Below are 25172 nucleotides of genomic sequence, written 5' to 3'. Positions count from 1 at the left end.
TGTCGTCTGCGTAGAGGTGGATCAGAGACTCACCAGCAGCAAGAGCGACATCATTGATGTATACAGAGAAAAGAGTTGGCCCAAGAATTGAACCCTGTGGCACCCCCATAGAGACTGCCAGAGGTCCGGACAACAGGCCCTCCGATTTGACACACTGAACTCTATCAGAGAAGTAGTTGGTGAACCAGGCGATGCAATCATTAGAGAAACCAAGGCTATTGAGTCTGCCGATGGGGATGTGGTGATTGACAGAGTCGAAAGCTTTGGCCAGGTCAATGAAAACAGCAGCACAGTATTGTTTCTTATCGATGGCGGTTACGATATCGTTTAGGACCTTGAGCGTGGCTGAGGTCCACCCATGACCAGCTCTGAAACCAGATTGCAAAGCGGAGAAGGTGCGGTGGGATTCGAAATGGTCGGTAATCTGTTTGTTGACTTGGCTTTCGAAGACCTTAGAAAGGCAGGGTAGGATGGATATAGGACTATAGCAATTTGGGTCAAGAGTGTCCCCTCCTTTGAAGAGGGGGATAACAGCAGCTGCTTTCCAATCTATGGGAATCTCAGACGACACGAAAGAGAGGTTGAACAGGCTAGTAATAGGGTTTGCAATAATTTCGGCAGATAATTATAGAAAGAAAGGGTCCAGATTGTCTAGCCCGGCTGATTTGTAGGGGTCCAGATTTTGCAGCTCTTTCAGAACAAATCATAAAGGTAGGTAGGAGCAAGCCCATGTAATGCTTTGTAGGTTAGCAGTAAAACCTTGAAATCAGCCCTTGCCTTAACAGGAAGCCAGTGTAGGGAGGCTAGCACTGGAGTAATATGATCAAATGTTTTGGTTCTAGTCAGGATTCTAGCAGCCGTATTTAGCACTAACTGAAGTTTATTTAGTGCTTTATCCGGGCAGCCGGAAAGTAGAGCATTGCAGTAGTCTAACCTAGAAATAACAAAAGCATGGATTAATTTTTCTGCATCATTTTTGGACAGAAAATTCCAGAATTTTGCAATGTTACGTAAATGTAAAAAAGCTGTCCTTGAAACAGTCTTGATATGTTTGTCAAAAGAGAGATCAGGGTCCAGAGTAACGCCGAGGTCCTTCACAGTTTTATTTACATTTTACATTTTAGTCATTTAGCAGACGCTCTTATCCAGAGCGACTTACAGTAGTGAATCCATACATTTCATACATTTTTTTTTTTTTTCTTTCCGGCCCCCCGTGGCCAGTACGGAAAAGACGACTGTACAACCATCAATATTAATTGTCAGATTCAACAGAAGATCTCTTTGTTTCTTGGGACCTAGAACAAGCATCTCTGTTTTGTCCGAGTTTAAAAGTAGAACGTTTGCAGCCATCCACTTCCTTATGTCTGAAACACAGGCTTCTAGCGAGGGCAATTTTGGGGCTTCACCATGTTTCATTGAAATGTACAGCTGTGTGTCATCCGCATAGCATTGACAGTTAACATGTTTTCGAATGACATCCCCAAGAGGTAAAATATATTATTAAAATGCACAATATACAAATATGAGCTGATAAGACAAAAATGAATTTATCAAATGCGAAGGAAAAAAAGGCAAGCATACTGACATAGTTTAACCCCTCTCAGTTTCCGTACTCTTTACGACAATTGGGTCAATCATACGGCATTTGTTCTGTTTATGATGCAGCATGAACGCTCCACTTAAATAAGACATGTGCTTTTGAATCGGTCTTTATACCCCAGTGATGTGAATAGATTTTGATTTACTGTATATCAATTTAGATTCTGAATGTCGACTACTCCTTTCACAATGCACGAGAGACTTCTTCCAGCCTCTCCAAACTGGTACTCTTCGCGATGCAGTGACACGAATGACAAGGGTATATTGGCGTTTGGAGCTAAAAACACCATATATTTGGTTGACGTTACAGCATCATCCTCTACAGTTGTTGGTAAGTACCCTATTATTCTTATGTTAGCCATTGTGTGTTCTAGAAGTCAGTCAGTGGACATGTATCAACATGACTAATTCTAATTTGTCTTGCTTTCAGGTGAACTGGTTGGCCACAGAGAGAGAGTGTCTGGCTTCTCATTCTGCCAGCATGCCGGCCACAGCCATAATTGTGCCAGTACTTCTGATGATGGGACTGTTAAATTCTGGGACACAAATGAGAAGGTCCTGGTAAAGGAGCATAAAACTCACCAGGTTAGTTCCACTCTGAGACCTTTTAGAATAGTGTTGATTCCATCTTCTCTCTCTCCCAGGTATAAGATAACTTTTTTTCTATGAGAAAATGTTTTCAAAGTATTGTATCTAAGTCTATTATGTGTACAGAACACCATCACAGCCCTCCACTGGTCCCCCGGGGAGAAGAACCTTGTGGTGTCAGGGGATGAGAAGGGCATTGTGGTCTGCTACCAGTACAACACTGGTGAATCTCAAAGCTTCTTCCCCGAACCAAGGAATATCTTCTGCCTGTCCTGCTCCCCTCACATCTGGCACTATGTTGCTGTGGGGTATGATATTTAACCTCTAGTGGTGCATGCATGCACAGTAATTGCTTATGCTGAGAAGTGTACATTTTAGGGCTGTCCACGACTAAAAAAAAATCTTGGTCGACCGAAAGTAGTCTGCTAAAAACGTGTATTTTTCCATGTAAATATACACCTTATGTGTTTTAATAAAATAAACGATATATGCAATGAGCTGTCTGATGCTTTAAGCTCACTGTTTGATAAGACACAAATTACTGAAAAGGGAGCCAGAGATCAAGATAAACAGAAGAAGAAAACGTAATCTGTCCTGACCATCCTCCCGCTCCTACTGGCTTTCCCAAATTCTGTCGTTACTCGCCTGAAGTTGCCGGCAATAGGCTACATGAGGAGTCTGCAAACTTTCTCATGTGGAATGACAATTTATCTTACAATTTCTATCGATCTGTGTGCCAGTTATGGTTTTCTTATGCACATTTTCGTGGAGCAGTTTCATTTAATTTATAATAACGTCTTCGTATTTCAATATCATTGTCATGTGGTTAATCAAAATTCAATGAAAATTATACAAACCTAAAAAGTAACTTCTATTGCCATTGCCAACTATGTAAAAATAGCCTATAAAGCTAACAAATAAAAACATTCCAGCCTGAAAATTAGTTTAAAAATAAATATCCTATAAGTCACATTGGCTACGCATGGCATATCTGCAACGAACTTCAAATATTGTATCAACTATTAACTTGGCTCCGGCCTGAAGCTCCTTGCAACATTGTATAAATTATTCTGTGCCCTCAGTTTCCCGCACCAGTGAGCTTGGGACATACACAGCTGTAGGCTATTTGCGCAAGGGATAAGAAGTAATCAGGTAGGCCTATTTTATGAAGTTTCTACTGGGTCAGAGTATGATATCTTTTTCCCTTTCACGCCGAGTGGTTATTGAAAGGGAGAGAGCTGGAAAGATTTATAAAATATATTGAGGAGTTATTGTCATTCTCAGTGTATGTAAAAATCTTTTTTTGTTTGCTTGCTGTTTGTGGTGAAGAAAATATTACTTTAAGAAGCTCGACAGCTCATTAGTGGTGGTGCATTAACCCTATCAGAAATATTTTCAGATCCCCAAATGGGTACATTTTATATTCCTACATTTGCGCACCGGCCAGGTAGCCTATAGGCCTACTTCTATGAGTAATCAGGTGCGCGTCCTTACTCAACTTTGACAGGAGCGCTCCAAACAAAAGACTAACTAACTAAATTTACAAAACTCATGAATGGAATAAAATAAACCTAAATTTGCTTCTTGTGTAGCATAGGTTGTGTGCTCTGCAAACAACGTGTCCACTCCGACAATGAGAACAGTGAAAGACTGGAGTAATAATATATTGAATGCGTTAACAGACATTACTGTAACCAAACAAACGTTGTAGATTAGGAATTAACGGTAAATATACTACTGGCAATATATGTAATGGGGAATTGATATACACTAACAATCAAACGCAAACAGTTCACACAATGAAGTTATGAAACAATGAATGTGCACAATGGCTGGAAAGTGCATTCTGGAGAGAGATGTGCATTGTGCAGCCACACTCCCCTTCTTGGACTGTCCCATCCCTGCTGCCTCTGCAATGGATTAGGTCACTGAGATGGGCCCGGAATAAGATGGGTGTCTTGTGTGCCATTAAAAACTAATTTATATTGCTATTTTCTACTGCTCGACAACAACAAAAAATATAGGTTGACAAACAGCATATCGACCTGTTAAATAATTGGGGTCAGCCCTAGTACATTTCGCAGCATCCATCGATATGCATCACGAATGGCAAATACCAGGGACAAATTACTTCCCAGGAAAACATTCCGTATGGTTATGTATCTTAATCTCTCTTAGGTACAAAGATGGCATGATTGTGCTGATTGACATCAGTAAGAAAGGTGAGGTGGTGCATCGTCTCCGTGGCCATGACGACGAGATCCACGCCCTGGCCTGGGCTCCACTACCCAATGAGGAGGTGCTTTACAGCAGAGTAGACGACAACACAGGTGGTGGGTTATGAAAGATGCTGTGCCGAGCCATACTAAATGTATTCAGTCAGTGACAAGTGGCATGATGAGAGAACTATCTATTTTTAGTCATCAATGTTTTTAAGATGCATTTTACCCGTTTGTCCACCAATGTAAAGCCAGAAACCTTGGTGTCTTTTTTTTTTACACTGACCTAAACCTCGAGCTGCATGTGAAGGTTGTCCAGTCTTGCTCATCTAAGAAATATAGTTAAAGTCAAGTATTTTATTTAATTCACTGATCTGGAGAAAGTTATACATGCTTTTATTTCCTCACACCTATATTACTGTAACTCAGTCAGAAATCACTCCATCTACAGTAAGTTGAAAATGCAGCTTGGCTTTTAACAAGCACTAGGAAGTGTAGCCATTACCATATCACACCTATTTTAGCTTCTCTTAGCTGGCTACCAGTCGCTTCGAAAATATTAGAAAATTGTATTACACGTTTAAGGCTTGGTTTAGCCTCATACTATATCAGATCTTTTATCTCCCTACGAATCAGGAAGCAGCCGGAGATCCTCTGGCAAGGCACTGTTGACAAGGCACTCATACATTAAAAGACACTGAAATCCTGATCTCCTCTGGTAGACCATTCCAAAGTCTAGGTTGAAAACAGAGGTAGCATTTGCCTTTAGGGTCCCTAGACTTTGGAATGGTCTCCCAGAGGAGATCAGGATTTCAGTGTCTTTTAATGTATGAGTTTAATTAGCTTTTCTTTTTCATTGTCCTTTCTCTTGACTTTTGGTTTCTTTGTTAGTATTGTTTTATTATTTTATGTGAATCACTTTGTTAATGTGTTACGTATAATTAAAGTTATATTTTCAGAAACGACCAATGGGATGACCGAGGGCAAAGAAAAGGGATGTTATCTTGCATCTGGGAGCAAGGACCAGACCATAAGAATCTGGAGCACGCTGAAGGGCAAAGGTTAAACGATATCCTAACTGAGTTATCAACCTGCATCCTCCATAGCTTTATCTGCGTATCATACTATTATTGAGAGTTGGTGCAGTATGCTCTTTAAGAGGGTCCCAGCTCTTGGAGTTAAAGATGATTATGTGTCTCTGTCAGGTGTGATGACCATGAAGCTACCGTTCCTGAAGAGAAGAGGGACAGGGGTGGATCCTGCAGTCAAGGAGAGACTCTGGCTCACTGTGCACTGGCCCAAGGGGAAGCCAACGCAAGTCGTGTCAAGCTGCTTTGGGTATGAACTATAAAAACATAATTGAGGATGGTACAGTTAATTGTGATAAATATGATTTAGTCGGCAACTCGCTAATACTTAGTCTTTTGATCATTCGTTTTGCCTAGACTGTACTAACATCCCCCTGTATGTGAAGGGGTGAGCTGATCTTGTGGGACCTCACCAAGGGAGGCAAGCAGAAGTGGAGCCTGTTGGGAGCATCCTCAGAGGGCCAGAACCACAGCAGGATCGTGTTCAACATGAGCTCAGTGTGTGTTCAGGACAACAAAGAGCTCCTGCTCAGCACCTCAATGGACAGAGAGGTGAGATGGGGGTTAAACCCTCTCGATGTAGCTTTAGCAAGCAATTTACTGACTGTCTTTTGACAACAGTGACACTTTGAGTACGGTGTGAAATTGGGCCCTATAAGTGGTCAATCAAACATGCAGTCTATGAGCAGTACTTAGTGTTCATATGTGTCGAGAGTGATTACAGAATCGATGTTGGCAAGAATTTCTCACATTTGCTTATCATTATTCCAGATAAAATGCTGGGATCTGTCGTCGTTGGACTGCTGCTGGACCCTTCCCACCCTGGGGGGGTTTGTGTACACCCTGACCTTCTCTCCTGTGGGTACGGGCTGCTTGGCCCTGGGGGTGGGAGACGGCATGATCCGCGTGTGGAGCACCCTCTCAATCCAGAACAAGTACGACACCAAGACCTTCTGGCAGGGCATCAAGTCCAAAGTCACAGCGGTAAGAGACTCTTAGGGCATATTGATATCAGTTATTGACTAATGGTTTATGGTAAAAGTGAAGATGGCTAGCCCATGTGTGTGACAATTCTTTGTTCATTGCAGTTGTCCTGGCATCCAACAAAAGAAGGATCCTTAGCTTTTGGAACCGATGATGGCAAAGTTGGCATTTACGATGCTTTCTCTAACAAGTAAAACTCTTCATCTACAACTTTCTCTTAACTCTAGTATCTGAGATACTGTATGTTGGCGGTTTAATCAAATCCATAATGTTAGTGATTATCAACACTTCTCACCAAGATAATGACATTTCATGTCTGTTATGACGTTAATGAAATGTCTTTATTGTGTTGTTCCCAGGCCGCCTCAGGTATCCAGCACTTATCACAGAAAGACTGTGTACACATTAGCCTGGGGACCCCCAGTCCCTCCTCTGTCATTTGGTAAGTTGTTAATAAGTGTAAGTGTGTGTAGTGTATGCTGAGCACCCTCTGACCCAGCAACTTCTCTGAGTGGACGTTGTGCCAAAGCCATGAGTCAGCAGAGAGCATGCATCTCTTGACACTTTTTTAATATACTCCATAATTCAATGAGTTGCGAAAACAATTATCTCTATCCCTGAGCCATTCATTGGGAAATCAAGATGGTGGGAAGTACATTTTACCAGCTGCCGGCAGATGACATTTTGATTACCGTATCAGTCATTGTCTTTTGAAGCAGTAAACATAATTGCTCCTGTGAGAAAGATCTGCTGATGGTTTCGAAACCAACAAAGACCTGTTAATTTGTTTAGACACTTTCTGCTGGAAAGGCTCCAGAATCTCATGTGGACATTGAGATTGAGATGTGACCTCTTGAGGGTTATCATTAACTGATTAGTGTTGTCAGACTCTGCAGCCATCAGATAATATACCATAATATACGCTGGATGAGTATGATTGTGTGAATAAGCGAGACAAGTGGGTGCTGAAACGGTGTGTAACAGTCAGTGTGTCATCCAGGTGGAGCAGGAGACCGTCTGTCCTACAGCCTGTATAGCTGTGCTGGAGAGGGCCTCATCCTACAGCATGACCCCTGGAAACTGGCGGGAGAGGCCACAGACATTGACAGGGTCATCAAGGACACCAACAGCATCAAGGTGAGATGGAAATGCTGTCTACATTTATGCATTTCCTTTTCAGCAGGACCCTCTACTTAATTCCTTAAGTATTTTACCCAATCACTGCATGTGGCGATGTGCAATTGAATATAATGTTGGTAATTTGAATAGGTTTTGAAGGTCATGTTCTATTTTCTGCAGCACAAGCTGTCACCCCACACAGATCTCAGCTGGAAACCAGATGGTAAAGTTGTGGCCATCGGCAATGAGGACGGGTGAGTCCTCTCATTCCCTTAAACTGTGTATATAGGCCTGGAGAATTGCCTGGAACCAACTGTCATCTAGAATGATTGATGAGTGCCTGTCTAAATAAGACTACAGCTGTACTGATGGATTTACTGTAATGTGGTAGATTTTATTTATGTATCCATTTACACTAGGTCACAAAGTGCTTGAAATGATATAGGGCTAACTATATTTCCTGGCTTTCTCTTTCAGGTCCATAGAGGTATACCAGGCTCCAACTCTCAAGCTGCTGTGTACCATCCAGCAGCACCATAAGATCATCAACGTGCTGCGCTGGCACCATGACCACAGTTCCCTGCCCGAGCTGCAGCACCTCCTGGCCTCTGGGTCCAGCAACGCCTTGGTCTATGTCCACGACCTCCGCACTGTCATAGGTGAGGAGAGATCCCCAGGGGTGTATTCTAGGGCTGAATCTTATTTTGAGATCTGAGTGTTTAACTTAAATATTCTATTGATATGTTGTCTGATCTGTGTGAAAGATAAGTGTGAATATCTCAAAGTATGATGCAGTGAGGGTAATATGGGATGTAAAGACAGCATTAGGCCAGCGGCGGTCTCCATTGGGAACGGTAGCTATGATAACTAATGGTCTTGGAAGATGTTTTTGCTATGCAGGACTTAGCAATTTCTGGTTAATTTCACAGTATTTTAAAGTGGTCACTGTTTTTCTTTGTCTGTGTTCAGAGACTCCTCCAGAGAGTCCCGTTGTGATGACCGAGGCATATCGGAGCCTGGCGGGTCACACAGCCAAGATCACTGGCCTGGCCTGGAGCCCCCACCACGACGGGAGACTGGTCACCGTCTGTTACGACGGTACAGCACAGGTCCGTCCCAATGTGTTATTTACCGAACGACAGCTACACAGACCTAGCCTTTACACCTTTTACTAGTGCCTACTGTTTTCTTCCATGTGGTTCTATATAGTGATGGGGGGAAAATGTATACAGTTGCATGTCGCAATATTATTTTGACCGATTTTGTTATATCAATACATGGACTCCAAGTATCGTTTTGTTGTTGTTGCTAGGTAGCGTTTGCTAGGTAGCGTTTGCTAGTGCAAGTTGGCTGTACCTGTGCCATATATAGCAAATTAAAGCTATATGGTCCCCAGGTGTGGGACGTGCAGAAGGAGGAGGGGCTGTGCAACTACAGGGGTCACAGGGGCCGGCTGCTGTGTGTCCAGTGGTCTCCTGTGGACCCGGACCTGGTCTGGACGGGAGCAGATGACTTCACTGTGCAGGAGTGGGCTGTGTCCAAGCAGGAATTCACCAAGCCCCCCAAAAGTAAAAATGTTTTTTTTTTTTTTTTTTTCTAGTTTTATTCACAAAGTTGCTTTTTAGGAAGTTGCTGGTTGTGTAAATGGTCAACATTTGAGCATTTTCATATATTTGATTGTAAAGATCCATAACATTTAGAGTGCAATGAATTGTATATTGTTCTAATGATAATACAAAGGTAAAAATGCCTTTCTCTTAGCGAAAAAGACACTTGACCAGAAGGCCAAGTTAAAGGCCAAGAAGAAGAAGAAGGCAACCGGGAAAGGAGGAGCAAAGGTGGAGAGCTTGTCTCTAATTGGAGAGGGGAATAAAAGAGGTGCGTCCCCAGCACCAGGAGAAAGACCATCTGACAACGAGGAGGAGGAGGAGGAGGAGGAGGGGAGCGAGACCACTAGCATCTCCTCAGTGACAGGTAGCACTGCAGTCTTGTCCAATCTACTATTACATTCAGTCTGTCTCAATCCAGCCATCTCCTTCAATTGCATCTGCCATATGCAATAAGTAAATGATGACAATGTCATACAGCTCACGCATACTACTCTTTTTATTTCAGTCTCTTCATCCAGTAATCAGATGGACAGACCTGTGATGGAGAAAGTGCAAAATGGAGGGAAATCCTTACTCACTGTAAAGAAAGAAATAAAAAAAGTGGAGAAAACAGGTACTGTATGTTATGGAATCCTATCAAAATACACTAAGAAAATTGTTCATAGGGCACAGAGTTTTTCCTAACCACGTGAACTAACCAAGAAAAACATAGGGCCCTATATTAAATGACAAGTGTAAGTATCCGTCTCCATCCACTCCAACCCCTCTTGCGGTCTGTCTTTCCTCCAGAGGTGTCTCTGAAGAAGAGGAAGCCTCGCTCCATGCTGCCCCTCAGTACCTCCATGGACCACCGCCCCAGAGAAGACCTCCAGCAGGACTGTCTCAACCTGGCCACAGTCAGGCACTCTGAGGGTGAGACTCGATCCTTATCTGGATTATACCACAAGATTATACATGTAGCCCAGTAGCTACACCTTTTGAGGACCTATATCAGGGATCATCAGCTACATTCAACGGTGGGACGATTTTTTTGGGGGTTGGGGGGCCGGAACATAGTTACAAATAGGTGGTAGACTGCAAATTGATCGCAAGAAGCCCAAACAGATATGCTTGACTAAAAGGTAATAATTTCAAACCTTACTTACATTTTGATTATTATGCGTAGGGAAAAAATTAAATATATAGTAACAGATTTCTTCAATTAAAATCACTTGGCGCTGATTTCCTAATGTTTTTAGTCTGGTTTTTTGGTTCAGAATTTAGGGGGCCAAATAAACACCAGTTGGGGAACCCTGACCAAAACAATGAGCAAGTACTCAACTATTGTTTCCTGACTACATTTTCATGTGTAGGTGCCGGCATTAAAAAAAAAAAAGCACAAGTTTTTGTCTTTATTTAAGTCTGCATCATAAGATTCATGAGACATGGTCCAGAAAGATACGACGGGTCATCATTTTTTTTCTGTCCTCCATAGAGCAGCGTTTGACTCTGACCCTGTCTTTGTCCGTCCCTGTCTGTCCTCAGCCTCTCCAGCCCACTGTGTCCCAGGCCTGGGAGATCACATCCAACTGGGGCTGTTCGCAGACAGAGATGCCCTCTATAGGATGTTCCAAGAGGAGGGTGAGTACACTCTGTTATATTATATGATTGTTATTACATGTTCATAACGATTACACACTTGTAAACACTTTAATAGCACTTATTATAACACTTTCATAATACATATACATGTGTTATAATGCTTTCTCTGTGTCTGTGAATACATGTATGTGTGTGTATATACAGTACCAGTCAAAAGTTTGGACACCTACTCATTCCAGGGTTTTTCTGTATTTTACTATTTTCTACATTGCACAATAAGAATGAAGACATCAAAACCATGAAATAACATGTAGTAACCCATATTTTATTTAACTAATCAAAATATATTTTAGATTCTTCAAAGTAGACACCCTTTGCCTTGATGACAGCTTTGCATACTCTTGGCATTCTCTCAACCAGCTTCACCTTGAATGCTTTTCCAACAGTCTTGAAGGAGTTCCCACATGCTGAGCACTTGTTGGCTGCTTTTCCTTCACTCTGCGTTCCATTTCATCCCAAACCATCTCAATTGGGTTGAGGTGGGTGACTGGAGGCCAGGTCATCTGATGCAGCACTCCATAACTCTCCTTCTTGGTCAAATAGCCCTTACGCAGCCTGGGGGAGTGTTGGATCATTGTCCTGTTGAAAAACAAGTGATAGTTCCACTGATCGCAAACCAGATGTGATGGCGTATCGCTGCAGAATACTGTGGTAGCCATGCTGGTTGTGTGCCTTGAATTTGAAATAAATCACAGTGTCACCAGCAAAGAACACCATCACACCTCCACTTCCATGCTCCACATTTGGAACCACGCATGCGGAGATCATCCGTTCACCTACTCTGCGTCTCACAAAGACTCATCAGACCAAAGGACAGATTTACACCGGTCTAATTTCCATTGCTCGTGTTTCTTGGCCCAAGCAAGTCTCTTCTTCTTATTGGTGTCCTTTAGTAGTAGTTTCTTTGCAGCGATCGACCATGAAGGCCTGATTCACGCAGTTTCCTCTGAACAGTTGATGTAAAGGTTACTTGAACTCTGTGAAGAATTTATTTAGGCGGCAATTTCTTAGGCTGGTAACTAATGAACTTATCGTCTGCAGCAGAGGTAACTCTGGGTCTTCCTTTCCTGTGGCAGTCCTCATGAGAGCCAGTTTCATCATAGCGCTTGATGTTTTTTGCGACTGCACTTGAAACCTACAAAATTCTTGAAGTGTTCTGCATTGACTGACCTTAATGTCTTGAAGTAATGATGGACTGTCATTTCTCTTTGCTTATTTGAGCTCTTATTGGCATACTATGGACTTGGTCTTTGACTAATTAGGGCTATGTTTTGTATACCACCCCTACCTTGTCACAACACAACTGATTGGCTCAAACGCATTAAGAAGGAAATGCATTTCACAAATTAACAAGGTACACCTGTTAATTGAAATGCATTCCAGGTGACTACCTCATGAATTTGGTTAAGACAATGCCAAGAGTGTGCAAAGCTGTCAAGGCAAAGCGTGGCTACTTTGAAGAATCTCAAATATAAAATATATTTAGATTTAACACTTTTTTTTCTCTTTTTTTTTTTTGGTTACTACATGATTCCATGTGTTATTTCATAGTGTTGATGTCTTCACTATTCTACAATGTAGAAAATAGTCAAAATAAAGAAAAACCCTTGAATGAGTAGGTGTGTCCAAACTTTTGACTGGTACTGTGTGTGTGTGTGTGTGTGTGTGTGTGTGTGTGTGTGTGTGTGTGTGTGTGTGTGTGTGTGTGTGTGTGTGTGTGTGTGTGTGTGTGTGTGTGTGTGTGTGTGTGTGTGTGTGTGTGTGTGTTACACACTACATGACCAAAAGTATGTGGACAACTGGTGTGGCTGAAATTGCCAATTCCACTAATTTGAAAGGGTGTCAACAAACCTTAGTGTATATACAGTGCATTCGGAAAATTCAGACCCCTTCCACATTTTGTTACGTTACACCTGTCTAACGTCCCACAGTTGATGGTACATGTCAGAGCAAAAACCAAGCCATGAGGTCGAAGGAATTGTCGGTAGAGCTCCAAGACAGGATTGTGTCGAGGCACAGACCTGGGGTAGGGTACCAAATAATATCTGCAGCGTTGAAGGTCCCCAAGGACACAGTGCCCTCCATCATTCTTAAATGGAAAAAGTTTGGAAACACCATGACTCTTCCTAGAGCTGGCTGTCAGGGCAAACTGAGCAATCAGGGGAGAAGGGCCTTGGTCAGGGAGGTGACCCAGAACACGATCGTCACTCTGATAGAGCTCCAGAGGCCCTCTGTGGAGAAGGGAGAACATTCCAGAAGGACAACCATCTCTGCAGCACTCCACCAATCAGTTCTTTATGGTAGAGTGGCCAGGCGGAAGGCACTCCTCAGTAAAAGGCACATGACAGCCTGCTTGGAGTTTGTAAAGAAAGGCACGTGAAGAAATTCAGACCATGAGAAACAAGATTATCTGGTCTGTTGAAACCAACATTGAACTCTTTGGCCTGAATGCCAAGCGTCATGTCTGGAGTGCTCAATTGTTGCAACCCCTATTACTGGCCTGTTCAAACTCTTTCGCATCGTCTGAGATTCCCAAAGATTGGAAAGCTGCCGCGGTCATCCCCCTCTTCAAAGGGGGAGACGCTAGACCCAAACTGCTACAGACCTATATCTATCCTACCCTGCCTTTCTAAGGTTTACAAAAGCCAAGTTAACAAACAGATCACTGACCTTTTCGAATCCCACCGTACCTTCTCCGCTATGCAATCTGGTTTCAGAGCTGGTCATGGGTGCACCTCAGCCACGCTCAAGGTCCTAAACGATATCATAACCGCCATCGATAAGAGACATTACTGTGCAGCTGTATTCATCGACCTGGCCAAGGCTTTCGACTCTGTCAATCACCACATTCTTATCGGCAAACTCAACAGCCTTGGTTTCTCAAATGACTGCCTCGCCTGGTTCACCAACTACTTCTCTGATAGAGTTCAGTGTGTCAAATCGGAGGGCCTGTTGTCTGGACCTCTGGCAGTCTCTATGGGGGTGCCACAGGGTTAAATTCTTGGGCCGACTCTCTTCTCTGTATATATCAATGATGTCGCTCTTGCTGCTGGTGATTCTCTGATCCACCTCTACGCAGACGATACCATTCTGTATACTTCTGGCCCTTCTTTGGACACGGTGTTAACTAACCTCCAGACGAGCTTCAATGCCATACAACTCTCCTTCCGTGGCCTCCAACTGCTCTTAAATGCAAGTAAAACTAAATGCATGCTCTTCAACCGATCGCCGCCTGCCCGTTTAGCATCACTACTCTGGACGGTTCTGACTTAGGATATGTGGACAACTACAAATACCTAGGTGTCTGGTGAGACTGTAAGCTCTCCTTCCAGACTCACATTAAACATTTCCAATCCAAAATTAAATCTAGAATCGGCTTCCTATTTCACAACAAAGCATCCTTCACTCATGCTGCCAAACATACCCTCGTAAAACTGACCACCCTACCGATCCTCGACTTCGGCGATGTCATTTACAAAATAGCCTCCAACACTCTACTCAACAAATTGGATGCAGTCTATGACAGTGGCATCCGTTTTGTCACCAAAGCCCCATATACTACCCACCACTGCGACCTGTACACTCTCGTTGGCTGGCCCTTGCTTCATACTCGTCGCCAAATCCACTGGCTCCAGGTCATCTACAAGTCTTTGCTAGGTAAAGCCCCGCCTTAGCTCAGCTCACTGGTCACCATAGCAGCACCCACCCTTAGCACGCGCTCCAGCAGGTATATCTCACTGGTCACCCCCAAAGCCAATTCCTCCTTTGGTCGCCTTTCCTTCCAGTTCTCTGCTGCCAATGACTGGAACGAACTGCAAAAATCACTGAAGCTGGAGACCCATATCTCCCTCATTAGCTTTAAGCACCAGCTGTCAGAGCAGCTCACAGGTCACTGCACCTGTACATAGCCCATCTGTAAATATCCCATCCAACTACCTCATCCCAATACTGTATTTATTTATGTTGCTCCTTTGCACCCCAGTATCTCTACTTACACATTCATCTTCTGCACATCTATCACTCCAGTGTTTAATTGGTATATTGTAATTACTTCGCCACCATGGCCTATTTATTGCCTTAACTCCCTTATCTTACCTCATTTGCACACACTGTATATAGACTTTTTGTACTGTCTAATTGACTGTACGTTTGTTTATTCCATGTGTAACTGTATGTGTCGAACTGCTTTGCTTTATCTTGGCCAGGTCGCAGTTGTAAATGAGAACTTGTTCTCAACTAGCCTACCTGGTTAAATAAAGGTGAAATAAAATAAATAAATAAACACAGCCAAGACAATGCATGAGTTGCTTCGGGACAAGTCTCTAAATGTCCTTCAGTGGCCCAGCCAGAGCCCAGACTTGAACCCAATCGAGCATCTCTGGAGAGACCTGAAAATAGCTGTGCAGCGACGCTCCCCAGGATCTGCAGAGAAAAATGGGCTCCACAAATACAGGTCTACAAAGCTTGTAGCGTCATACCCAAGAACACTGAAGGCTGTGATCGCTGCCAAAGGTGCTTCAACAAAGCACTGAGTAAAGGGTCTGAATATTTATGTAAATAAAGTATTTCTGTATTTTTATTTGTAATAAATGTTGTTACATTTCTAAACCTGTTTCCGCTTTGTCATTATGGGGTGTGTTGTGTGTAGATGGAGGATTGACATATTAAAAAAAAATATGTTTTAATCCATTTTAGAATAAGGCTGTAACGTAACAAAATGTTGATAAAGTGAAGGGGACTGAATACTTTCCGAATGCACTGTGTGTGTGTGCGCGGATAAAAGGTGACTGACAAATCACTTCCATTCTCTTTATGTTGTGGTGTCCCTTTTAATCCTGTAGAGGAGGGCCATGTGGAGGCAGGTCACTATGAGTCTGCGGTGTACCTGAGACTATGGAAAGGTGACATCGCTGGAGCTCTGCAGGTGGCCACTGAGAAAGGAGAGCTGAGTGATCACCTGCTCTCAGTTGCACCTATGGGTAAAGGGCACTAATTTTAATTGTGAAATGGTTTTATTTCTTTCATATTTATTCCATTTTAGAATGCATATTTTGAATATTAAGTTGTTCTGATTCAACAACCAATTAGTTAGTTTTTGATTAGTATAATGTTTTTGTTCTCTTGCTCTTTGACATGGTAATGTGTTTCTCTTTGAAGTGCTGTATGTATGGATGCATGCAGGTGTAATAACACTTGTGAAACCCTCTCAGCTGGTTACCAGGTGTGGCTGAAGACTGTGGAGGTCTATGTGAAGCAGCTGTGTCTTCAGGAGCAGTTCCTCAAGGCTGCCTCCCATCTTCTCTCCATCAACAAGGTCTACGAGGCCATCGACCTCCTCAAGTCCCACCAGCTCTACAGGTCATTCAGCAGACACACACACCACACGTTCATCTATTTATTTTACACATAAATGATGAAATAAAGAATAACAAAGTTAGTATTGTAGGAGGATCCATTAGCGTACCTTCTAAGTGGTAGGATTTTAGATTGTGCTACCTGTGACTGACCTATCAATGGGAGTGATCATTGTAATCTCTAAGCTGTGAGTGAAATGTTTGTGCTTTCTCAGGGAGGCCATAGCCCTGGCCAAGGCTAGGCTACAGCCAGATGACCCTGTGCTCAAGGAGCTCTACACCACCTGGGCAGCCGTGCTGGAGAAAGACGGCCACTTGTCTACTGCTGCTAAATGGTAATTAAGACAAACATTTACCTATTTTCATTAATAGAACTGCATCTTGGTATAAATTTGCACTGTGCAATGCAGGTAGAGTAAAAGCTGGTTCCTCAAAATAGCTGACTTGATGCTAAAGGAACTCGTGTATTTATCACGCAGTTATCTCGCCATGGACTCCAGCTTCGACGCAGCCAAAGTCATCGCCAAGAAAAACGACCCTGTCTCACTGAAGACGGCTGCCAGTCTGGCGAAGATCGCTGGCGAAAGTGACCTGTCCTATTCACTCTCCCTGAGATGTGCCAAAGACCTGGCATCCTCTCAGGATTGGCTGGGAGCACAGCAACTCCTCAGCACACATGAGAGCCTATTGGTAAGTTGCCCTGAACTGGCCGATGCTTAAAGATGAAGATATTATATATAGTCCCATTGATTAGCTATAGATGATGGTCAGATAAGAGTTGCGTGTTGATTTTCATGCTTTATCTATACTGTCCCCCTCTGCTACAGGCCCACCGGTTACATTACTGCACTATTGAGCTGCTCACTGTGAGTCTAACAGGGACAGACATAGTGACTTGGACCTGTTCCTCCATCCATCCCTGGTCTGGTCCCTGTAAGAATCAAGATGGCTTCCTGGCTACCCTGAGGGCTGTGTGGGAGAGGGTGTTTGCTGTCTCCCCCAGCAACCCAGAGATACTCAAAGCTCTTCACCAACAACTGAAGGCCATAGAGAATCCTCTGACGACACCTAACGTTCCTATGAAACAGGTAGGTCATCAGTGGACAGAGGCTGGGCTGGGGTAAAATTATTCTGCTGATGGGATTGAGAGATATTGACAGTTCTTAGTCTGCAAATGTAAGTTTGTAGACATTTAGGGGAAGATCTACTCTGTTGTAGACAGTGGTGCCTCTCTTTGTGTTTTCATCTGAACCCACTGTAATGCTCTTGTCCCCCTCCAGCTTCTGATCCTTCTGTCCCTTGACCTGACCCTGGGTGCAGTGAGCTGGTTGCTAGGTGACTGGGGGGCGGCCCTAGAGAAGCTGTTGCAGGGTGTGGCCAGAGGGAATGAGGCGGGTCACTTCTTGCTGATGTCAGAGACCTGCAGGTTGCTGTTTCCTCAAGGTGACTCGACATCTTAGTTTACCCATCTTTATTATCCATGGCAAGGATTACACACTGACACACATAAGAATATAAATGAAAATGTATACAATGGATTATTTTTGCACATATACTGAATTTGTACAGTACTTCAGTTTAGAAATGCTACCAAAGAGCAATGTCCAATACATATACAAAAATACCTGTTTTAAAATTATATATTTTTTTACATACAACAGCCAATCTCTTCAGTCTTATACAAAATCCATAAACCAATCTTATACAGTTGGTGGCACAGAATGGTTAGTAAGTTAAACATTGTTTTACTGTAATATAATGCATTGATAACATGTTTAATATGGATTTTAACGGTGGAAGAGGCATGGCAGCTTCAGAGATCTCCTTAGATGCACTCCAGCCTGTACCGTGTCCATGGACATCCCAGTCAATGGACATCCTCGTATAGGAGCGGCCCCAGGGAAGTGTACACCTCCTCCAATACCGTAGTGTTCAGAGTTGCAGCCAGTTGGTTTAACCCCAGAGCAGATGGCCATGGCTGCTTGTTCGTTATTGATCGCTCTGAATGTGATGACGCCAGGCTTAAACTAATTTCTTGGCTTGGGTCCAGAAAAGTCTCTGTTGTGTGTGTGTGTCTCTGTGGTTGTAGATAAGAATGGCTGGTCCTCTGTTGCAAGACCCCACGTTGTATCTCACCGGGTAACACTTGAAGAGTTGGTTTCCCCTTTGAAGGGTGAGGAAGCGTCTCTGTGTGGTAGAGCAGGATGGAGGCCAGGTTCCAGTGTTCCGTAGGAGTTGTTAGGGACCTGCTTCACTGACATGTCCTCAGCCATGGTGTCATAATACCCAGGGCTCTTGGAAGTTGTTGGCGCTTGCGCCCTCTGGTGTTCCAAAAGTGGCCCAGTTCCCCTCTCCGTCTGGACGGTTTGTTTTTATTTTATTTAACAAACTTTTATTCACCTAAGAAAGTCTGTTAACATTCTTATTTACAATGACGGCCTACCCCGGCCAAACCCTAGGGTTGCTGCCCTGCTGGCCGGACCAGCGGTTGCCTACCTCGCACTTCCCGTAAATTTTGTTCTCGTGCACGCTCGCCACAAGTGTCCAGCTGCCAGTGGTGGTCATATCACTGAAGGTCTGGTTCATGATCCCACTTGCTGTGGTCAGGTAATACAGCCCATCTTCATGTTGGTCATATCGGTCCCTTATTTCTTCGCAGCTACTGGCAACGGCTTCTGTTTCAAAGCCTCCAGATGATTAAAGTCAGTTCTGGCCGCTGCATGCCTCCCCTCCTGTACTGCTTGTGCAAGTTGAGGCAGTGAAGTGAAATGAGTTGTAAGTCTACATGTTATATATTGAACCATCAGTAGAGGGGGATCATCAACAGGAGAACACAGAGAAATGTCAGTCTCTGACTTCAGGAGGTTCTGTTTGTGTTCAAGTCTTGGCAATACTTCTATTTATACCCATGTCTTATCCATATGCTCTTATTTTCCATGTCTGAGAGAGAACTGAAAAGAACTAGCCTATCTCAGCAAAAATGTGTTGATAACAAGAATGGTTAAACAGCAAAACAATGATAAGCCTAGTTGATTATCAATAACATTCACAAGAGGCCTCACATTTGATAAAATATAGTGTTTAATCTGTGTGAACTAGTCCATTCCAGGATAAAAGGCCCAACCCTTTAACTGCAGTCGTACTTTTTTTTTTAAATGTGCACAGACCGGTGACAACAGGGCAATCTGTGCCTACAGTACTCAATATCACTGGAAGTGTGGACACTAACGCTGTATGGTCCTCGTCTTCCAAATGTATGAAAGAAATGCATCCTTCGAACCAATGTGAAATTCTCATATTAATTCTACTCTTTCTCTGCCAGGTATCGACTCCATCTCAGAACACAAAAAGATGGTGGACCCCTCGGATGTGAAGGCCTTGGCTGCAGCTCGGAGCCTGGAGGCGTTTGTGTGTTACCAGGACCTCTACCACCTGTGGTGGAGCCTCAGCACTAACACAGCAGGAGCTCAGAGAGACATGACTAATGGACTGCACTCAGCCAGCGAGAACCACATCAATGGATTAGACGGCCACGTTACTGACACTCCAAATGGAGATGGGATGGGATGGTGTGTGAGCGCTCAGAATGGAGACGTGAAGATGGGAGTGCGTGTGAACGCTTGCCAGGTGCTGCTGTCTGAGCCCCACGCAACATGCCAGGCCACACAGAGGGCTATAGCAGAGATCCAGCAGAGACTGGCCTCCATGGTGCACCAGCACAGCCAAACCCAGGAGACTAAAGACAGCCCTGGGGAGGGACAGACTGAAAGGCCTACCTCGGCCCAGGGCTCCACTCCAACAGACAGCCAAGAGTCCACTGATGCAGGACAAGGGTACAGCATATTTTTTCTCATTGTGTCTTTGGACATTAGAGTTTGCTGTTTAGACTAAAGAGAACTGCAATAATTTGTTAGTGTATTCAGACAGTTGGTCTTTGTTTTTCAGAGCTGACACTGAATCTCTACCCTGCTTGATTGCCATGGTTTCTGAGCACCACAAAGAGTTGGCTGACATCCCAGAACATGTCAAAGTAAGACATCCTCATACGTTTTTACTGAACTTTTTCCTGATGCCATTGTTTTTAAAGTATTATTTTCTTTATTTCAGAAATATCCATACCCAGATGTTCTGGAGTGCTGCTTAGTTCTGCTATATTTGAGTAAGAGTTCTACTCTTGTTCCTGATCACCTAAAGAATGAAGCAGTGGCCTTGATCCGCAAGTATGGAACTACCTCTCTCCGCAAAGCCTCCCAGCGATTCCTATCTTAATGGTTATTTTTCTATTTTCTTCAGTCTGAACAAAGTACTTAGCCAGAATGGCAAGTCTATGTATATCAATAAACATTTTCACTAAGCTAAGTCTGATTTACTATACATGGGTATATGAATACCAGCCTTCAAATAAATTGATGTATTGAGTCAGAGGTAGGATTTTAGTCTGGAATTAACAGTTCAATGTTTTTGCACTGCTGGGGTCCTAGGCCCACACAAGTGTACATTACCGTGGTTGGAGTATCCCTCAAAGGAAAACCTTGATCATAGGACCTGATGTCTAGTAAGGCTTTAAATAAAAATTCCAGGTCGCATGTCTGGCTCTGTCAGTGTAACAGCTATAGCAAAAGCTTGGCACGATTAAAAGGCTCTGCAGTGTGTCCATTTTACTCGTTTGCACCTAAATATTTTGCTCTGAGACCTGGAATTTTTGCATCTCATTTTGCTCCTAAATGTCTGTGCCTACATTGTCAAAGTTTAATGTAGCCCAATTAAACCGCAACAGAATTAGTTCAATAAGGCATGCCCAAAATAGGAAATACTATCAAACATTGAAAATAGATTTTTTTTAATATACAACTGTTTCAAACAATGCATGTTGTAAAAACAATAGCAACCATCTGTTTTTAAACAGAGCAGTGAACAAATTAAAAGCAAATGTTGCACAGAACTGCAGTGTGCCCCTAACACATTTATACTCAGACCAGCCTGGCACCCATCTAAAACATGTCGGCTTCAGTGAAATTTTACTTTAAAAATGGTATGATCCCTACAAGCATGTATCCAACAAAGAACTGGTTTTCTGATTGATACCAAGGCTTGAGCTACAGTTGGGTTTGTTTTGAAAAGCAGGAGTGCAGAGAATTGTTGAGCACTTTCAAATGCTAAACTTCTTATTCGCAGTACAATACAAGAGCTGGTCCCATGCTTTTAAAAGAGTTGTTACTGCAATGCTGATAAACAAAGGTTTCTGAATACTGGTCCTGGGTGATAAAGGCTCAATAGTGATACAATAGGGAATATGAATGTGACAATACGCAGTAAAATCAATTATGACAGAACAAAATGGGTTCAAGAGGAGAGTCTGGTAACCAATGTCCTTTTTGCAGCTGGTGATGCTAGATACAGAAATTTCTCATGTTTTCTGGGAGTGGGGGGAGAAAATAAACATCTACTGGATGGGTTAAAACAAGTGCGGCTTCCACTTGATGGCCTCAGTCGATCAGTGCTTGTTGTTGGTTTCCTCTTGGGAAGAGCTTGAGATGCCATTCTGATTTTGAGTGGACCCAGAGCCCAATCCATACAATCGCCCACAATACTTTGCGTCATCAATGTTGTCTTCAAAGAAAAGCTGCAAAAGAAGACAACTTGTTTCATGTAACTCCCAAGATGCCAGTTCTCAAACATCTTTTCCATCCTTCCACTCTTCAAAAAAGACTTGACAGGTGTAAGTACAACGTTAAATCTCAGTCCTTTCACCTATTAGTTGTCATGGAAGACAGACAATAGGTACCTCTTTCATCCTAAAGAAGGCCATCCCTGTGAGCAGCGAATCCGACCCGGCCTGGTGTTGTCTCCCGATCCTCTTTAGTTCCAGCTGGTCAGCCACCTCCTGAAGTCCTCCCTGAACAAACACACAGTTGAGACATATGCTCTGCCTCGGGGGAAGTCAAAGGACATTTCATGTCAGTCACATTTTGGTGAAATAAAATATATTTTTAAAGGGACATCTCACTATAGGCCACCACTGACTAACTGAGGTGGTTTGATAAGCCATGCTTGTGTGATGGAGTAACCTTGCCTGAGACTTGACGACTTGCTAATCAAGCTAACGCCTAGGCTTCAGCTCAGCAGGCTAACAAAGTTGAGACATTTGGCAGCCAACAGTGCTTTCATTGGTTTTGCAAATACCATAACATAATAAGCAAGTTACCAGGAATGTCTCTTTACCTTCAAGTTTTTGCAGCTCTTCATCAGATATTTCACATCATAGATTGCAGGGAAGAAGAGATTGAGGATCTGGAAGAACTCATGTTCCTCCTCAGGTAGCCGAGTGTCTGTTAACAGCTTCACCAGGTAGCCAAAATCGTACCCGCTGCAAATCAGAAATACGGCAAGGAGATTCATTACAACTTGATTTCGCAAATGACTACTAGGGAACTGTTGGGAGTGTTCATGACTAGGGACCCAGAGTTTATCCTGTTTACCAGAAAAAAAATGCTAGGCCCACTGACATCGCAACACATCCCTACCTGTGAAAGGAGAGCCACTTGACATTTTCACACAGCACTAAACCAGATGTCATCAGGAGCTCAGCAAAGTAGAGTGTGTCAATCCCCTCTTCCTCGTGCTTTTTGAATTGGAGGCCGGAGTTCTGAAGTAAGTCTATCGAGTCCTGGGAGTACATATCCTCTCTGTTTACAAAAGAACAGAATGGAGCAAACAGTGAAACAACAAACTATAGACTATTACTCAAGAGCCTTCTAATGAGGCATCAGATCCTACCCCAAAAACATAAGCATAGTTTTAATCTCATTACTGGCTATACTGTTTTATAACAAGGATTCAGACCCACGTTAAATTAAATTTGAAATTGAACTGCCATGTCGTCGTTCCAGGGGGATATTCTCCATCCTCGTTCATAAATGACAGTCCCAGTTGGATGATTTTCAGAAGGTCCACGTTGCACCTCAAGAGCTGGTACTGGTAATCTACCGTACTGCGAAACTCGCCAATGGGTCGAACCACCACTCCGGGGAATTCTGTGTCCTGTTTGAACAAGAAGGACATCATTAATGACAACAAAAATAAGTTGGCGCAATACATACCAAAACCTTCACAGATCTACTAAGAATCAATGAAAACGTTAGCATAAGGCACATTTAGCAAGATATATTACCATGGCAATGAAGTTGTAGCTTTGAATTATCTGTCGGATTTTCCTCATTTCCTCATCCACATTGCTTGCCCAGACCTCACAGATAATCTGACTGGTATCTGCCAGTGCAGCTGGCATTTTTGCAGGTTGAGGAAAGGACTGAAAACCCCGACAATTCTGCAGCACTTTCAGGGAACAGTCTGTTGAAAGAAATTCACTCTGTAGGTAGCAAGAAGAGGTTGAATGTTATCTATGCCCTTCAGCTAATCATCAATTAACTACATTTTAAATGCAAAATGATAGTTAAAGTTGTGTGCAGTAGCTAGAGTTAACACATAAGAGATATATATATATATATATATATACACATATACATACACACACAAAAGTATGTAGACACCCCTTCAAAATTTGTGGATTCAGCTATTTCAACCACACCCATTTGCTGACAGGTGTATAAAAATCAAGCACACCGCCAGGCAATCTCCATAGACAAACATTGGCAGTAGAATGGCTTTACTGAAGAACTCAGTGACTTTCAACATGTCACTGTCATAGGATGCCACCTTTCCAACAAGTCAGTTCAAATTTCATCAAATTTCTGCCCAACTGTAAATGCTGTTATTGTGAAGATAAAACGTCTAGGAGCAACAACGGCTCAGCCACAAAGTGGTAGGCCACACAAGCTCACAGAACAGGACCGCCGAGTGCTGAAAGCATGTAAAAATCATCTGTCCTTGGTTGCAACTTCAGCACAAGAACTGTTCGTAGGGAACTTAATGAAATGAGGGCAACTCCATATGAATGCCCATGATTTTAGAATGAGATGTTCGACGAGCAGGTGTCCGCATACTTTTGGTCATGTGGTGTACATGTAGCTACATGGCTGGGCGCCTAAATCAAAACCTGACTGGCCTGAGTGATGCTAGCTAGATAATGAGCAAACGAACTTAAAACAACCCCGGTGTTGCTTTTCTGCAAATGAATTAGTTTATTGTATAAACACTGAACTAGCTAAGGTTACCTAGCAACAATTAAATCACGGACAACAAGCTATATACAGTAGCTAACTAGCATCCAAATTACATGTAGCATTAGCAGACGTAAACTAGCCCAGTTACAGTGGAAAGAATATAGTATGTCAATGGTAGCTAGCTAGCCACACTGGAAGTTAACTAAAATAAGATGTTCGCTACCTCGAATCAGTCTTCTATTACACATAGTTAGCAACAACAGCACGTAGCCAAGCTACATTGGGATAGCTAGCTAGCTCAGTTTGCTAGCGTTGGCAGCATTGGTGAAGTCAAGATGGCTAGCTAGCTGGAAACCACCAGGCTAGCCAACTCACTTTGGTTATTGTTTTGACTTAAACATATTATTATATTAGCTAGCTACTATGAAACGTGTAAAGCACAAATAACAATATCTACCTGATCCGTCGTATGATCTTGTTCCGTTGGGCTACTGCTAGCCCTTGCTAACGTTGCTGCATAACGTTGGCTTCCTTGCTCTATCGGAAGTCATAGAAATACATCTAGGCAGGCGCAGTAAAAAAAAAAAAAAAAAAAGCTCACCTTCACGTCTCACTTGATGCTCTGACCAGTAGCTAGAGTATGGACTGTGGAGCATACACCACCTCAGTGTTATCCACCCGTTTACCCCCAGAGAAATACAAACTTAAATTGCTACATATCTATAGTGTGTAACTTTATAGTTGACAATGTGGTTGGTTTCATGTCATGACCCTATCTCTATACAGTATATCAAGGTTTCAGCACAATAATTACTTAATTATCCAGGAGTTAATTGGTTTGTAAAAG

The 25172-nt window shown here is 43.0% G+C and overlaps 2 protein-coding genes across 3 annotated transcripts; one reads left to right on the top strand and one right to left on the bottom strand.

The window, feature by feature from the left end:
• Positions 1-1613: 1613 nt before the first annotated feature.
• On the top strand, positions 1614-20556 carry gemin5 (gem (nuclear organelle) associated protein 5). Its single transcript, XM_014197256.2, has 28 exons — positions 1614-1930; positions 2030-2184; positions 2314-2495; positions 4366-4520; positions 5366-5467; positions 5612-5744; positions 5881-6046; positions 6266-6478; positions 6583-6668; positions 6838-6920; positions 7479-7615; positions 7778-7851; positions 8075-8256; positions 8567-8706; positions 8994-9165; positions 9359-9571; positions 9713-9820; positions 9997-10119; positions 10732-10827; positions 15690-15827; positions 16059-16206; positions 16418-16537; positions 16682-16892; positions 17030-17290; positions 17483-17645; positions 19525-20035; positions 20148-20232; positions 20310-20556. The coding sequence occupies exons 1-28, from the start codon at positions 1768-1770 to the stop codon at positions 20469-20471; spliced, it is 4482 nt and encodes a 1493-aa protein (XP_014052731.2). The 5' UTR covers positions 1614-1767; the 3' UTR covers positions 20472-20556.
• Positions 20557-21025: 469 nt separating this feature from the next.
• Positions 21026-25011, bottom strand: LOC106603492 (CCR4-NOT transcription complex subunit 8). Of its 2 annotated transcripts, none has more exons than XM_014197260.2 (7): positions 24783-25011; positions 23374-23552; positions 23050-23243; positions 22727-22888; positions 22425-22569; positions 21988-22098; positions 21026-21825 (listed from the first exon to the last, which is right to left on the bottom strand). In XM_014197260.2, the coding sequence occupies exons 2-7, from the start codon at positions 23488-23490 to the stop codon at positions 21697-21699; spliced, it is 858 nt and encodes a 285-aa protein (XP_014052735.1). In that variant the 5' UTR covers positions 23491-23552; positions 24783-25011; the 3' UTR covers positions 21026-21696. The 2 variants fall into 2 exon arrangements, with proteins under 2 accessions (XP_014052735.1, XP_014052736.1); XM_014197261.2 differs by having other exon boundaries at positions 23374-23571; positions 24783-24927.
• Positions 25012-25172: the final 161 nt, after the last annotated feature.

This window comes from Salmo salar, chromosome ssa04, assembly GCF_905237065.1.
Source record: "Salmo salar chromosome ssa04, Ssal_v3.1, whole genome shotgun sequence".
Lineage (NCBI taxonomy): Eukaryota > Metazoa > Chordata > Actinopteri > Salmoniformes > Salmonidae > Salmo > Salmo salar.
This window is presented reverse-complemented; position numbering and strand designations above follow the sequence as displayed.

Bases quoted from the DNA above. Each gene is read 5' to 3' on its own strand.
- gemin5 (XM_014197256.2), top strand. From the start codon at position 1,768: ATGTCGACTACTCCTTTCACAATGCACGAGAGACTTCTTCCAGCCTCT. The intron at 5,745-5,880 runs GTATGAACTATA...CTGTATGTGAAG, and splicing joins GTCGTGTCAAGCTGCTTTGG to GGGTGAGCTGATCTTGTGGG. The intron at 6,921-7,478 runs GTAAGTTGTTAA...TGTGTCATCCAG, and splicing joins AGTCCCTCCTCTGTCATTTG to GTGGAGCAGGAGACCGTCTG.
- LOC106603492 (XM_014197260.2), bottom strand. From the start codon at position 23,490: ATGCCAGCTGCACTGGCAGATACCAGTCAGATTATCTGTGAGGTCTGG. The intron at 22,099-22,424 runs GTAAAGAGACAT...GTGTTTGTTCAG, and splicing joins AGAGCTGCAAAAACTTGAAG to GGAGGACTTCAGGAGGTGGC. The intron at 21,826-21,987 runs GTACCTATTGTC...CTTCTTTTGCAG, and splicing joins CCTTCTTTAGGATGAAAGAG to CTTTTCTTTGAAGACAACAT.